The sequence below is a fragment of the Sceloporus occidentalis genome, unplaced genomic scaffold (assembly GCF_023333645.1).
Source record: "Sceloporus occidentalis isolate IW3139 unplaced genomic scaffold, rSceOcc1.0.p SCAF_14, whole genome shotgun sequence".
NCBI lineage: Eukaryota > Metazoa > Chordata > Lepidosauria > Squamata > Phrynosomatidae > Sceloporus > Sceloporus occidentalis.
The window spans coordinates 15,375,320-15,392,174 of NW_028316994.1; the positions used below are offsets into that span (position 1 = coordinate 15,375,320).

The 16,855-nt window shown below is 41.8% G+C and overlaps 1 protein-coding gene across 1 annotated transcript in view; it reads right to left on the reverse strand.

Moving 5' to 3' along the window:
* LOC149304214 (myosin-6) overlaps positions 1 to 16,163 on the reverse strand; it is a 35,877-nt gene extending 19,714 nt beyond the window's left edge. Inside the window, exons 1-14 of the mRNA XM_089479643.1 lie at positions 15,963 to 16,163; positions 14,439 to 14,582; positions 13,423 to 13,579; positions 11,978 to 12,005; positions 10,887 to 10,995; positions 10,450 to 10,542; positions 10,028 to 10,091; positions 9,380 to 9,478; positions 8,905 to 9,008; positions 7,506 to 7,644; positions 4,825 to 4,943; positions 2,750 to 2,899; positions 1,888 to 2,058; positions 519 to 828 (exon numbers count right to left, since the gene is read on the reverse strand). Of these exons, the coding sequence (XP_089335769.1) occupies positions 519 to 828; positions 1,888 to 2,058; positions 2,750 to 2,899; positions 4,825 to 4,943; positions 7,506 to 7,644; positions 8,905 to 9,008; positions 9,380 to 9,478; positions 10,028 to 10,091; positions 10,450 to 10,542; positions 10,887 to 10,995; positions 11,978 to 12,005; positions 13,423 to 13,579; positions 14,439 to 14,582; positions 15,963 to 16,163 (1,888 nt within the window). The remainder of the gene's footprint in view (positions 1 to 518; positions 829 to 1,887; positions 2,059 to 2,749; positions 2,900 to 4,824; positions 4,944 to 7,505; positions 7,645 to 8,904; positions 9,009 to 9,379; positions 9,479 to 10,027; positions 10,092 to 10,449; positions 10,543 to 10,886; positions 10,996 to 11,977; positions 12,006 to 13,422; positions 13,580 to 14,438; positions 14,583 to 15,962) is intronic.
* Positions 16,164 to 16,855: the final 692 nt, after the last annotated feature.

Sequence of the window (16,855 nt, forward strand, 5' to 3'; positions counted from 1 at the left end):
AAGGAGTCAAGGCAGGTTCAAGAAACTTTGGTTTTGAAAGCTAGTTCTTGCACATCTCCTTCTACCATCCCTCCACCCTGCATCTTTATTTTTCATCATAATCCTTCCTTCCTTCCTTCCTTCCTTCCTTCCTTCCTTCCTTTCGATTTTCTTCCATCCATGCATCTATCCTTCCATCCATCATTCTCTGTCCTTTGTCATCTATTCATCTTTCTTCTTCCATCCTTCCACCCACCATTCTCCATCCCTTGTCATCTATTCATTCATCTGTCTTTCACATCTTCCTCCTATTACATCTTACCATCCTTCATTTTCCACCCAGCCATTCTTCATTGGTCCATTTGTTTCCAACCATTTCTCCTTCACTCTTTCCTCATCATCCATTCCTCATCAACTTGCCTCCATCCCTCCCTCCCTCATCATCCATCTGCCCATCCTTCACCCCACATCTTTCCTTCATCTCTCTCTGGCATTCTCAGTTTTCTTCCTTTTCCTCTGCCCTACCACCCCAGTCTCACCAGCGTCAGTGCCAGAATAGCTGGAGAAGAGTGTAGCCAGGAGCTTGAGGGACGATTTCTGGTAGAGCCCCACCACTGTCTCATTGAGGGGGTCCTTGTTCTTCTCCAACCAGCCCAGGATGTTGTAGTCAACGGTGCCAGCATAATGGACCAAGGAGAAATGGGCCTCTGGCTTGCCCTTGGCATTCCGCGGCTTACCAAAGTTGTTAGATTTGCCCAAATGGTTATCATACAGCTTTGCCTTGAAGGTCATGTCTGATGCTTTTGGAAACATGCATTCCTCCTCCAAGATAGACATGATGCCCAGTGGCTGACCCAAGAAAAGGAAGAGAAAAATAACAGTGAGACAAGGTAAAAAAAATAACAGGTGTGCTAAACCAGATCAGTTTACTTCCAGAATACTAGTGTGTCAGCTGGTTGCTTCCATACCTGCAGGGTGGTGAATCTGCTCTGAGTTTAATCTGAGTTTAAGCCGCTCTGATAGCCATTAGGGCTGAAGGGTGGGGTATAAATACCATAAATAAAATAAATAAAATAATCTGAATTTTAAAGAAGCTATCAGAAATCCTGAACCTATTTGTCAGATAAGGTTTAGCACTTTGCATAGCACCTTTAAATTTTGGTCTAAAATCCAGAACATACTTACTGCTCCTCTGATATGGAAGTCACTAGAAGTTCAGCAGGGTAATGTTATGCAGCAGTTGCTCACTGTGAGCAAATCCAATCAATTAATTTGCCTTCAAGTCATTTTGGACTTATGGTGGCCTAAGGTAAACCTATCATAGGAGTTTATCACATGGGAGGGAAGTGCCTAAATCCCGTGCATAACTGGGGTTTAAGCCCAGGATGTTTTCAGATGATGTCACTAGAATTAAGTATCAATGTGACATTAACCTGTGCGAAAAGCAGCAAAATCACGGCACTTTTTAACTTTGGGAAAATCCCTTTGTGTTTGGCTTTGTGTGGTGGCAGAACAGGATCTGATGGGACATCTGTGCAGCTGGAAAAATGTGGTTTAAAAGAATCTTGATGGCACTGTCTGGTGGAATGCTGGAATTTACTCTCTCCTATAAACCTCTAGTGCAGAAATTCAGGAGAACAGACAAGAACTGCCTTTAATGGAGAATGCTAAAAGCTTAGTCAAACTACGAATCCCAGCAATCCACAGGATGCAGCCATAGTATGGAATTGTTATGACTGTATACCTCCCCAAACTACAAATCCCAGGATCTCATAGGATGGAGTTCTGGTATGGAACTGGTATAGCTATGAAGGGCAGACACAGCACCTCTGTCTCACAGCAGTGTGTAAGAAAAGAGAATCTGTGCAGCAAATCTTGAATTTCCTATAACTCAATCTCATAATTTACCTTCTCAATGAGGTCAATGCAGGCCTGCAGGTCCATGCCAAAGTCAATGAAGACCCACTCAATGCCTTCCTTCTTGTACTCTTCTTGCTCCAGGACAAACATGTGGTGGTTGAAGAACTGCTGCAGCTTCTCATTGGTGAAGTTGATGCAGAGTTGTTCAAAGCTGTTGAACTGGGTGGAGAACAGGGGTTGGTGGGGGAGAATAAAGTCAAGAAGCAATGAGCTGGGACCATCCTGGTAGAAAATATTTCCCCAAGATTGAAACAAAGATCACTAGTCTTTACAGCCCATGGTTTGTTCTTACAGGTGGGTGGGAAACTGGAAGGTTCAATCAGAGCTTGGGGAAGTTCCTTTTGGACTATAACTCTCAGAATCCTCCAGCCAGCATAGCCAAGCTGTCTGGAGGATTCTGGGAATTTCAGTCCAAAATACTCTTGCAAAATTGTGGCTGAAATATATAACATATGAGCAACCTGTAGTCTTAAATCACTCCTCAGTGGTGGAGTAAAACCAAAGCCCACAGGGATGATATGTCCAGACAATCTGCTTTGCGGGGACAATGATATCATCTGCCACCTTCCTCAATTATTTCTAAATTTATTCACAATCCTCAGAACAGCTAGGAACAGGGAGGATGCAGCTGGATTATCCCAGGAACAATATATTATTATAATGCATTTGGGGTGGATTGATCTTGAGTAGAGAATTATGATTCATTAGCTTTGCAAAAGACTTGAGACCTGGCAGAGATGAAAATGGATAGAACTGGTTTATTGATGTTCCTGCATTTTTAAATTCTCTTTGAGAGCATGCCATTGCTCCCCCCTCCATCCCCTCTATTGCCCTACTGTAATGGACTTACATCAAAGATCTCAAATCCTGCGATGTCCAGCACCCCGATGAAATACTGTCTGGGCTGCTTTGTCTCCAGAGAGTTGTTGATTCGGACCACCATCCAGCTGAACATCTTCTCATACACAGACTTGGCCAAGGCTCCAATGGAGTAGTACACCTGAGTGGAAAATGAGTAAGTCAGCCAACCATGGGTTGATGCAAAAATGCAATGAGAGAAGACGAAGAGAAAAACATGAGCAACCTCTTGAGAAAGAAGACGAAGCCACTACAGAGTCATTGACTTGGGTTGGGAGAAAGAAAAAGAACAAAATTCAAGAAAGGCACTGTGAAAGAACTCCAACAAGCCTCTATGTCCCTATACTATATCACCTCCCTGGTATTTGAGGCTTTGGCAACTTCTAAAAGACACCTGGTTCTAACATCATCCAGACTAATGATGGATGTGTTTTGTCACAGAACAAGGAGGAGGACCACCACCGGTGGAGGGACAACCAGTTTGGTTTCCTCTCTTTATTTTCCAAAAGCAAAGAACTTCAGGAGAATTTTAATAGATCAGTGAAGAGTTTCAGATTTCAACTCCCAGAATTAGATTCTGGGAGCTGTAATCCAAAAATAACTCTGTACCAAACCAATGGTCTTTCTAGGCTTGCAGGGGCCAACTGGTTGCTTCTGAGAAGGCCACCAGCACAAGCTGAGGGAAATGGCACATCCCAGCTCCTCTTCTCACACATGCTGCTTCCGATACAGGATTTAATATACAGCCATAAGGACTAGAAACCATGGATTATCTAATCCTTCTGCCTCCCAGTTCCATAAACCATTGGATTTTCCTAAAGCCTCCCAGATAGAATGCTTCCAAAATAAGCCATGATCTCTTGTGGTTTCAGACCTTATTCCTGGGCTCAGCTTTAGATCAAGTGCTCCCCTGGATGAGGACTGTCTTTCAACTCTGGAATACCTTATTTTTATGACTGCATTTGTGGCCCATATCATAACCCCGATATATAGTTTGCAAGCACAATTGATCCCTGTCTGAGAATCCTTAAAGACCGTGCATGCTAGGGTTTGTAAATCAGAATCACAAGTTGTATTGTTTCTTTCAGCTGTTGAGGAGATAGTCTCTGTGTGACAGATGTATCCTGATCCCAGTACCCTGTTCTCAAAACCCAGTGGCTCCAGGCTGTCTCCTGGGTTGGCTATCCCTAAATATGGCCATTTTACTCCTGTTGACTTTCCACTGGTAGTGGTAAATCACGTTTCTAGTCCTTAGTGTGACAGTAACAACTTGAAAATCTGTGGGCCTAACAGTACATTTCTATGTAGAAAAATCCCATTATATTCAATGTGGGTGCCTTCTCAGGCAAGCATGCATACAATCATATCCTAAAAGCACATTTAAACTCCTCCTTGAAAATGTCCACATGTTGGAAAGAGAGACAGAAGAACATGCTCTTGCAAACTCAGAATTTGCTGGATTTTGATAGCCCAGCCTGTTGCAAACTATGGGACTAACTTGGCCTGCATCAGCAGTTCTTCCTTCTAAGGAAGAAAGCGCTCATGATTTCCCTATCAGCATAGCCACCCTGTCTAGGGGATTCTGGGGGCTGTAGTCCCAAAAGTAATTTGTCTAAGTTCTGGATACTGTATGTTTGTAAATTTTCTGGAACCACTATAGCAAGGATGGGAATCATTTGGCCCTTCAGATATTACTGGGTATCCTAACAGCTCCAGCCATAGCCAATGGCGAGGAATGCTGGGATTCACAACCCCCAAACAGGTGTAGGACTGCATGATTCCCATTCCTGCATTATAACCTACTTCTTTTAAAGATGAAAATTTATTCTTTTGAAAATTGGATAGAGAATGCTGTAAAGCATGTATATAAGCCTGAAACAAAGAGGAGGCTCCTCCCTTTTGACAATTGTCTAACAGAGAGTTAAGTCAACAGGTACAGTTTCTCTGCCAGTGCAACTCTGGACCTATTAGTTCAAACCAGCTGCCTGTTGCCAAGTTTCTGCCTGGAGACTTGGGGACCAGAACCTCAGCCCAACCTTGGAGCTGCTCGCAAGCAAATCTCCTCACCTGTTGGACATTTTGCCCCTTGGTGACATATTCATTGCCAACCTTCACCCGCGGGTGGCAGAGCCCCTTGACCAGGTCAGCTGAGTTCAGGCCCATCAAGTAGGCGGATTTATCCGCATCTAGAAAGGAAAGGAAATAGTTCTGGATCTGGTAGATGCATTAGTCGTTTCATTTCTTGTGATTTCTTTTGCCTTCAACAAATCTTATTCTCTCTCTCACACAAGCCACACTGGATTCAGAGGATTCTTTTTTTTTCTTTTTTTTTTTATTAAATTTTATTTGTACAAATAAAAAACAACTCATGCAATGACATTACGAAGAAAGAGAAAAAGAAAAAGAAAACACAGAATCCCATTAGAATCATGGGAAAAAATATGGCAAATAAGAATTAAATACACACCATGCGTCCTAATAAAAGAAAATGTTTATAAAATGATGTTCAGATGGCATCTAACGCCATTTAAATTGGCCAAAATGTTTAAAAATAAAAACCACACCTGCTGGAAATGTAAGACCCATATTGGCACATATTTACATTGCTGGTGGAATTACATTAAAGCAAAAAATTACTGGAAAAAGATACATAAAGAAATTAGGAAGATATTGGATTCAGTAAAAAAGATGGAATCGAGACTGTATCTTCTAAACCTTTCAGATAATCTGAATTTGGATAGAAATCAAGACAAACTATTATTTTTTCTTATAGTCGCAGCCAGAATAGTCTATGCTAAGCTTTGGAAAAATGAAGAAAGCCCGACACTGGACGACTGGAGACTAAAGGTGATGGAAATTTGTGAGATGCAAAAATTGACAATGTTATTAAGTAAAGAAACATTAGAAACACATTATGGAATCTGGAATCCATGGAAGAACTATATACTAAAAGAGAAAAGGGAATGTCGATTATTTGAATTATGAGCTAAAGATAAAATGAAATAGAATATTAGAGGGTTAGATAGCATTGGGGTTAGAAGATTAATTTTAAGTCAAAGTTTACTCACTAGGCACTGATATATTTAACTTCTAATAGTTCTAATGGTGGTATTCGAAGAATACAAAGAGAGTTAGTAAACGAACAACAGGAAAAAAAAAAACAAGAGGAACTTTGAACTACAGCCTAAGGAAGTACACAGTAGATAATAACAAGAGAGAGAGTATGGTCAACGATAGGTCCACAGTGGATTTTTTTTTTCTTCTTTTCTGTGGATTCAGAGGATTCTATGATTCATATGAATTATTAATTATCCTTATTCTTAGCTGCTATCTTCCTTCCATTTTGTTCAAAGCAGTGTATACAGCAGTCTTCTCCATTTTATGCCCACAGCAACCCTGTGAGGTAGGTCAGACTAACTGCTTTATCACACTAAGGGGCAAACGAGATTTAAACGAGAGTTAAACTAGAGAAAACCAGGAAATGCCTGATGTTTATCACATGACATTTCCTGGTTTTCTCTAGTTTAACTCTCGTTTAATTCCCGTTTGCCCCCTCGTGTGATAAAGCAGTAAGAAAGAGAGAGAAATGGACTCAAGATCATCCAATTCCCCCCCATGTTTTCATGAATATAACTATGGGCAGCAGCTGGGGAGATAAGAATAAGAATTTCTCTCCCTTGCCCCACAAAATTTTCCTTCAATCACAAAATTTCAAGTACAGTTGGCCCTCCTTATCCACAGGGTTTTTTATCCATGGATTCAAGCATCCAAGGCTTGACCATCTTCAAAAAAAGGTACAAATTCCAAATAGCAAACCTTGATTTTGCCATTTTATATAGGGGACACCATTTTGCTATGCCATTGTATATAATGGGACTTGAACATCACAGAATCATAGAATCATAGAGTTGGAAGAGACCGCACGGGCCATCCAGTCCAACCCCTGCCATGCAGGAAATCACAATCAAAGCATCCCCAACAGATGGCCATCCAGCCTCTGTTTGAAGACCTCTAAGGAAGGAGACTCCACTACACTCCGAGGGAGTTTGTTCCACATCCTCAGATTTCATTATCCATGGGGGGGGGGGGGGGTCTGTAACCAAACCCCAGCGGAAAACAAGGGCACACTCTATTGCAGTGCCTTAAAACTCTAGATGAACATTTAGAAATACAGTTTTGGCATCTAAGGGACAGGTACAATTACACCAAGCATTCTAGGTATGAATGATTTTCACTATCTCAGTATCTGTAATGCTATAAATTGGGGATTGCAGGAAAATTCAGTGGGGGCAGAATTCCTATTTATTTGACATGAACCAGCATGGCATAGCAGTTTGAGCGTTGGACTATGAATCTGGAGCCCAGGGTTCGAATAGCTGCTCAGCCATAGAGACCCACTGGGTGACCTTGGGCAAGTCACACTCTTTCAGCCTCAGAAGAAGGCAATGGCAAACCCCCTCTGAACAAATCTTGCCAAGAAAACGCTATGATAGATTTTCCTTTGGGTTCCCATATGTCAAAAAGGATTTGAAGGCACCCAACAACAAGTACAAATCTTTATTTTAAGACCCTTGAAGGCACCCAACAACAAGTACAAATCTTTATTTTAAGACCCCTCTATAGCTAGATGTTTGGATTAGACCTTGGATTTTCCCAAGCCCCAGTCCAACATTGACCCCTACACCACATTGTTTCTCACCCAACAGATCTGTCCAATTCTTGTTTTATGCCACCCATTATCTTCTCACCTTCAGTCCCATCAGGCTCTGCCTGTTCCTCCCTCTGCTTCTGCTTGAACTTCATGTTGCCGTAATGCATGATGGCACCGGTTAGCTTGTACACTCCAACTTTCTCCTCTGGAGTGAAGCCCAGGACATCAAAGGCACTCTGCGTGAGGGATAAAAAGAGATAACAGATATTGAGGATGACTGGCCACAAACAGATGCTCTTGGAGTTTGGTACCCGCTGTGTTCCTAGACTCCTGCATTTTGCAACCTGGCCTGCAGGTGGCACTGCTCCACAGTTACATGATAGCTCCACCCCCTGAGAGCTGATTGGCCCACAGCACCCCCCACTGACTATAAATAGTTCCACCCCAATCTTCTAGCCTTGTTTGGGCAACAAGGGCTGTGTCTGCACTGCAGAAATAATCTAATTTGATGCTACTTTAACTGCCATGGCTCAATGCTATGGAATTCTGGGAATTCTATTTTGTTGTGCTCCGGTGCCACAACAAACTACAATTCCCAGAATTCCATAGCATTGAGCCATGGCAGTTAATGTGGTATCAAACCAGATTATTTCGGCAGTGCAAATGCAACCAGGATCCTAGTATGTTTTGTCAGAGGTTTTCTGGATCAGGCCAAAGGTTTCTTGCCAACCTCTTTTCCAACAGTCAAACTGCTTCAAGGATCTACACTGCAGAAATAATGCGGGTTGACGTTGCTTGCACTGCCATGGCTCAATACTATGGAATCCTGGGATTTGTAGTTTGTTGTGCCACCAGAGCTCTCTGACAGAGAAGGCTAAGCTAAGTATCTCACAAAATTTCAAGTCCCATGATTCCATAGCATTGAGCCATGGCAATTAAAGTGGTGTCAAACTGCATTAATTCTGCTGTGCAGATTAGATCTAGGAAGCCCATGTGCAGGATATGAAGGAAACACACAGTTGCCAGATGATTTATGGTTCATTGCTTCTCTCTTCCCTGCATTATCCATGGTAGAATATTATCCTTAGATGCAGCAGTGCAGATCAAAGATACTTGATGTAAGGAGAAGCATTGAATGCCCTCTCTCCCAAAGAGGTAAACCAAAGCATTTTGGCACCTGTGGCAGAAAAATCTCACCGGTACATCTTCCTATTTCTTCCAGTAATAGTACAAGCATAACAAATCGAAAAATAATTTGCTGCCGTATCAGGGCAGGGTCGATCTGCAACAAGGAGACATTTGTCTCACTGTGCCTAATGTTAGCACTGACCCTGAGAAAGGGGCCCTGTAAATTCAATAATTGTGCAGAAAAGGGAATTTCTAAAGACGTAGAAGCATAATGCCAAGAAGTGGAAGCCCTCTTTCTATGCCACTATCAAAAGTAGCGGTGACTTGTCCTTTTCTGTCTCTGGTTGTCCTAATTTGAGGTCACTTACATCAGTAGCCATCAGCTCCTCGGAGTCATCGATGGAGGCGACAGTTACCTCTCCTTGGGAGACGTAGTGGTAGTCGTATGGGTTGTTGGTAACCAAGAGCAGGTCTGTTTGGAAGTGAGTTATGGGAGGACAGAAAATAGATACAGAAAGGGTTAGGAGTGGAATACGATGAGGTGAGCATCAGTGGTGAGGTGCAATATTTTACATTGCAAAGCACTTATTAGAAGAACCCTCACAGCTGCGTTTGCAAACAACTTTTTGGAAAAGCAAGTGGCTGTCTTTATCCATCTCTCTATATATTTGTACATGTCTTTTGTAAAGCTAGTGGTTCTTAACCACCTATCCAAGCCAAATCAAAACATGTTTCATTCCAAGAGGTCTAGGTTCACAATGATATATCATTGTTGGGAGGGAAGAGGCTTCAGTCAGTGTGCTTTTCCTTCTATCACCTCTGGAAGGAAACAAAAAGACTCACCCAGCAGCTCTGGTTTCTTGTTGGACAGAATCTGGTAGAAGATGTGGTAATTTCTTTCAGCTTTAAGCTGGAAGATAACGCGGGACTTCTCCAGCAGATCTAAGAGGAAAAAGTGCATGTGAAAACCAAAGGAACAGACTGGAAAAAAAAAAAACAACCAGTGTCCAAAAGCCAAGAAAGCCATTACAAATAGAAAGACTAGCCAAAATATCGACCAAGGATGGGAACTGTGCAGCCAAGATGCAAGGGTTGTTGAGTTACAATTCCCAGGATTCCTCAACATTAGCTCATCTGGCTAGGGCTGCTGGGAGTTGCAGTCAATCACATCTGGGGAGCCACACAATCCCCGCTTCATATAGGTCAATATGTATGTGGAGTTAATAAAAGGAGTTAATAAAAGGCTTCTACTGGTAGGAATAATAAGACTGTTCATTGCATTGGGAACAAAACATCCAAGCTTTCATACAACTGATATAACCCCCCGCAAATAACTTTTCCATGTTCTGGATAGAAATATGTACGGCTGGATACGGAATATGGAAAGAGAGGCTTAAGGACAGACAGAAAGGCATGTAGACAAACACAGATAGACACTACAGATGGACATACAGATAAGCCAGAGAGCTAAGTCTCTGTAGCTCCACTTACAGGTTTCTATATCAGCCGATGCCAACTTGCCCGTTGCCCCAAAATGGATTCGGATGAATTTACCCTAGGTGGAAGCATATGGGTGTGAGTACATGAGAATGTTAGAGATGAATCAATGAGATCCTGGGTTCAAATCCTCCACAGTGATAAAGCTCATTGGATGAATTTGGAAAAGATACAAGACTTTTCAACCTCTTACCAAGCATTGCCCGTGGGAGGTATCTTGGGATAGAGGAGGAAATATGGAGCAAAAATATAACAAGAGTATTTATGAATAGTCACAGAAGGGCATATGGGTATGCTAGTGATTCCTACCCCACCTAAGTATCAACTCATATTAGGCACAGTCCCTGAGTGGGATGCCACGTTTTTCTCTCTCTTAAGTCTTATGCTAGCCAAATTCCTGGACTGGGAGCACTCACAAATCGGGACGAGTTGTCGTTTCGCAGCGTCTTGGCGTTGCCAAAGGCCTCCAGGGCAGGGTTGGCCTGGATGATTTGATCTTCCAGCGTCCCCTGAAATGGAGCAAATGATGGAAAAGAAATGAGAAACGTTTGATGTTTAACTTCATATCCTTGAGAAACCCCATTGCTATCCCTCCTTCCTCTCTGCTGCACAGCCATGAGGAAAGTATAGAGAACCAGGGAGGGTGTCTTGGTCTTTCTGGGAGGGGGAAGATTTGAGGAAAACTGGACTACTGCTGTGTAGTGGGGTAAAAGTTGACATCTTTAACCTGTCCACCTCAAAATATATGTTGGACTAAAATGTCACTGACAGGTGATGAAAACTGAAGCCCAACAACATCTGGAAGGCTGCACTTCGCCCACCCCTGTTATAAATGACTGAAAATGGTAGGGACCTTGCTGGTGTTGGCAGGCTCCTTCTTGCGGTCACCTATGGCAGCAATGCTGGCAAAGTACTGGATGACCCGTTTGGTGTTGACTGTCTTTCCAGCACCGGATTCTCCGCTGGAACAAGGACAGAATGCAATTGTGAGAATGGAAGCAGTAGGGCAGGTGATGGAAGAGCAGACAGGCCCCTAATATATATTAGACCTGGAAGTCACTTCTTGTTTTTTAAGAAGGGTGTCCTGGGTCTAAGTTTTACTCTTGACTTATCCACAGGTCATATCAAAACCTATTTTGGTCTCAAAACTTGCCCTCAACTTATACATGAGGCCAACATGAGTATATGCGTTAGTTCTTTCAAGATTTTGACGGCAGGTCTCCTTGATGGTTGATGCATCCACACTGCAGAAATAATCTGGTTTGGCACCACTTTAACTGCCATGGCTCAATGCTATGGAATTCTGGGTACTGTAGTTTGCCCAGGGTTCCATATCATTGGGCCATGGCAGTTAAAGTGGTGTCAAACCAGATCATTTCTGAAATATGGATGTATGGATGCAGCCTGTGCTGAAGGCAACCTACAAATACATCTATCAGCAACAACAGAAACAGGACTTCATTCTGACACCTTCAGCTGAGGAACACTCAAAACTTGGAAAGTTAGTTTGAAAAAGTAATTAAAATAGCTTGGGGAAACCACTTTCCTAGAACTACAGCTTCCAGGGGTCAGTTCTGAATAAGCTGGTGGGATCTGGAAGTTCTAGTTTCAAAAACAACTTCTCCAAGATTTAGTCATGTGTTAGAAGTTCCAACACACACACACACCACCAGTAGTTACACTCCTTGAAAAGTAGATTTAGTTTGTCGTTGTTTAAAAACAACTAAAATAGATGGTTTCAAGTTACATTTTAAAAAAATACAACAGGTATAAGAATGTAACATGTCAACATCAAATATATTTTCTAGGAGATGTTAAGTTTGGCTTTGATTTTAATGAGTTTTTTAATGCTCAGGGTTGTTGAGTTGCTGCAGGGTTTTTGTCTTTTGTTTTTAACTGTAAGCAAGATGACATATTTTTAATAACAACAACATTGTCACTCACGTGATGAGGACAGATTGGTTTTCTCGGTCTGAAAGGAAAAGGAGAAAGTAAGAATAACCATGCTGGGTCAGGCTTAACCTAGTTTTTTGACTGCAGCAGTGAATCGGTAGGCAGACACCTGGAGGTTTGCGGGTAAGATAAAATGCTGATAGGCATCCCTTATTGTTTATCTCTCATATTTATTTATTTATTTAGAGTATTTATACCCCACTGCCAGCCACAAAGGCTCTCAGAGCGCTTTACAGATTGCTAATTTAACAGTCCCGTGCCCTTAGACTTACAATCTAAAAAGACATGACACAAAAGGAGAAGGAAATGGCAGTGGGGAATGGGATCATGACTATATATCTTTATATAGATATCTATATAAATCTATGTAGCTATATATCATATATCTACATGATATAACTATATCATATCTAAATATCAAGTTATCAAAGTGCTCTAGAAGATAGAGGTTCCATTGCTTAGCTGACTTGGGTAAACATCCACAGCCCTAAGGCCTGTGCTCTGTGAATTTTCCTGTCCTTTAATCCTTTTTTAAAAATGCAATCCATGCTTTATGGCAGGGTGAGAAACTTACAGCCCTCTGGATGTTTTGTTGTTAACCACCCTTGGTTAACAACCTGAACTCATGGCGAACCTGTGGATGAGGCATCTCCAAGACTCCCTACCCTCTACTATTCTTTTAAGTTCTTGCAGCTTCACTTTGCTGCCTTTTTTCATTTCTTTTGGCTCTCCATGGCATCCTCAGCACTCTTTTCCAGCACCACATCTCAAATGAATTCATTCTCTTTTTGTCCATTTTCTTATCTGTTAAGCTCTCACATCCATACATAGTAATGGGGAATGCAAATGATTTCTGGTTTGATCTGCTCTAGGACCCATTTGTTTGACTTCTTAGATGTCCATAGTATCCTCAGCACTCTTCTCTAGCACCACATCTCAAATGAATGAATTTTTCTTCTATCCACTTTCTTAACTGCCCAGCTCTCACATCCCTCCATGGAAATAGGGAATACGATGGCTTGTATGATTCTAACTTTCATGCTTAGGTATATATCTTTGCTCTTTAGGAGCTTTTCTAGTTCTTTCATAGATGTTCCCCCCATTCTTATAGTCTTCTTCTGATTTCTTGACAGCAGTCCCTGTTCTGATCAATGTTTGATCCAAGGTATAGGAACTCTTTTACTGTTTCTATAGTCCTCATCGTCTAGGTTGGGATTGCAATTCTCAGTACCTACAGCTACTGGGAATTGTAGTCCAGTAATAGCTGAAAGGCTGCATAATTCCCACTGTATATTTTGACCATAGCATCTTTTAGCCCATGAGTTCCATGGCTTATGAAAAGAGGTAAAATTGGACAGTGGGAACGGTTGAATGGTTGTTGGACCATTTTGCACAAAAATAGGTTAGAACAACATAGGACAGTGGGGGCAACAAACCTGTCAACATGTATTGGTACGCATTGTCAGAGATGGAGAAAATGTGAGGAGGGGCTTCACTTCGTTTCTTGCCCCGGTAGGCCGCCACCACCTCGGCGTTGTAGACAGGCAGCCATTTGTAAGGATTTACAGTCACACAAAAGAGTCCAGAATATGTCTGTGGGAAAAACAGTCAACAGATGGAAGAGCAATGGATCTGGTGAGAAGAATGTATTAAGCCCACCCAGCAGAAATTCATTTATATATATATATATATCTTTGGGATTTCAAGGATAGAAAGGCATGCCAGGCTAGAAAATCCCAAAGATCTAAAACAACCACAAGAAAGAAAGAAAAAACCCTCACAACAACAATAACAAAACCCAGACCTCTGGGCCAGGAGAAGAAAAGTGAATCTGATCTGAATATAAAAGAACAAGAACACGTCTGGTTATTATTTTTTCAGCAGTCTCTGTGCTTTGCATGTTAACAAATTTTTGTGTCTATAGAACAAAATGTTCTTTATCACCAAACTTCGTGGAGGATGCAACTAAACCCATTGGCTGACTGTAAGGGAGATGCAGGTATTATTCACACTACATATTTACAAAGCAATCTTGATAGCAACTGTCTTTATAACTCTTTAACTGCATTGGTTGCATCCCGTGGAATTCTGGGATTTGTAGTTTGGTGAGGTAATAAAATTACCTGGCAAATAAGGAGTGTGCTGGAGCCTCCTTCTTTGGAGGTAATTAAACAGAGGCTGGATGGCCATCTGTCGGGAGTGATTTGATCATGGCTAGTTTCTCTGCCAAGGAATGCTGGTGTCCCACAAAACTACAAATCCTAGGATTCTGTAGGATGAAGCCATGGCAGTTAAAGTCATGTCAGACTACACTGTTTCTATAGCGTTGATGCACTCTTAGATCAATAGAGATATAAGTGGGGCCATATTTGAACATTGGGTTCCCCCTCATGAAAGTGTCCTATGCATTGCTCCTCTCAGGCTTTGTGTAATGGGGTGTGAGCTGTCTTACATAGATCATCCAGGCGGCGTAGCGCTCCTTCAGGTTAAAAAGGACAGCAGGTTCATGGAGGAAGGTGAGCATGGCCATGTCCTCGATCTTGTCAAACTTGGGCGGGTTCTGTTGGTGGACATCTGCTTCCTTCACCGTCACTGTCTAAAGGAAAAGAGGAAGAAGGACCTGTGAGTAGGCAGGATCTACCCATCCCTAGGTTCCGAGGTGTATAAACATTGCATACTTCTAGCATGTTTAACTGCCATGCGTTCATTCTGTGGCGTCATGAAATTTGTACTTTGCTGAGAGAGACATAGCTTTTTCTGCAAGAGAGCTCCAGTCCAGAACCACAGTTCTAGACCTCTCTGGCAGAGAATGCTACATCCCTCACCAACTCTGCTATAAATCCTTGAATTCCATAGGATGGTGTCATGGCATTAAAATGGTATGGAAGTACTATAACTGTGAACTGTGGATGCACTGTCAGTGATAATTCTGTCTTCCCAAGTGGCAAAGCAGAGTACCCATTATCCACCAAATTGACCTTTAGCCTCCTTCAACCAAACCCATGGCTTCTCTGCTTTCTTTCCCTCTCTGGATCCTTGCGCCAGGTTTCTTTAACATCCCAGATCCACAAAACAGTGATACCTTCCACTGACCAACCAAAAATGCACAAAATACATGAGGCAAGCTTTCAAAGCTCCATTGGCTTCTTCATTGGGAAAGGTATTAAAAATTATAGAGGAGAAAAATATATATATAAAATGATGGTCATAGGCTTGCATTTTTCTCAAGTATGATTCTTAACATCTTCAGTTATTCATCTTCTTCTAGGACTGTGTTAGACTTTCTGCTTGATTGCTTATCTGAAATTTCTCTTTCTTGCATTGTAATTATAACTTCTATTCTTATTGCACTCTTAGTGATTTTTAACTTGTCTTGATTTTTTGTTATATGTTATAGTGTATGTCCTATGTAGTCCCTGAATATTCTTCCAATTAATCTTTCTGCTTATCCAGTATTTGTCAATGACCACTAAACCTGACCATTTCCTTCTCTAGTAGGCTTTTATCGGTTTCCAATATTCTTCTACTTCTTTTGTTGAACTGTCTCTCATTAGCCAATTACTGTATCTAAATCTATCATTTCTTTTAGTTAGATAACCATTCTTCTAGTATTGGTATGTTTTGATGCAATTTAGCAAAAAGAAAAGAAAGGTAAATTCTGGAGAAGAATACATGATTTAACAATGGAAATACTACAAGAGAGAATCCCATTCGGCCCAGAGCAGTATATTTTGAATAAGACCAATATAATATTCAAACGTAGAAGAAATTTAGGAAACTACTACTCTATATGATAACAGCAGCTAGGATGCTCTTTGGGGGGGGGGGGGGAGAAAAGGACATTTTAAAAGCACTGAAAAGGTGAGAAGACAGAGGATTGAACAGGACTGCCCCTGCCAAATTGGTATAGTTACAGGGCATGCTGTTTTGCACCTGTTCCCTCTTTGACTTGAACCCAAGACTATGCTATGGGTACCTTGCCAGTCTCAGTTTGCACTGTGGCCATGCCACCCTCACGGCTTGTCACTTTGCCCTTGACAAACTCTTCTTTCTCATCCGGCACAAAACACTCGGTACGGAGGTCAAAGGCCCGGGTCTGCGCCTCCAGCCGCTCCTTGTCAGATTTGCGGAGGTAAGGGGCCGCAGCTCCAAACTCAGCCATCTGTGCATCACCCATCCTGGACAAAAGAAAAAAAGAAGATGACCATGTGAAAGAAACATGCTGTGCACGCTGCAACTCCTTTGCTCAGGTGGAGTGGCATTACGAGAGCTTAAGAAAGTTACTTTGGAGGGCCAGAATTACCAGGACCCCCAAGCAGGGCTTGGAAAAGCTAGGGTTTGGACTCTCTCTCTCTCTGTGTTTGTGTGTGATGTGTGCCTTCAAGTAACTTCCAATGTATGGTGACCCTAAGGCAAACCTATTATAGGGTTTTCTTGGCAAGATTTGTTCAGAGTAGGTTTGCCATTGCTTTCACACTATCCATAATGCGACAGCCAATGTTTCCAAGCACTGCAACATTATTCTTGGTGAATTCTTTCATGCACCACCCATGATATTTCATTCAGCAATAATAATAATAATAATTTATATCCCTCCTCTCCCTGCGCATCGAGGTGGGTAACAAAGAGAAACAAAAATCGCAGTAAAATACATTATACATTTAAAATTCAGCACAATCCCTTACCCCCACCTCCCCTCCTTTCCTAAAAGACATATCAAAATAAAACAACACAATATAAAATACTGATTAATTAAAAATCAAGTACTTGAGGAGAGCCGTCTTTCATGGGATTGATAGGAGCTATCAGTAATGAACTGAATCCCAGTATCCCATGGCTAATCTCACCCCCACCCCAATGCATTCAGAT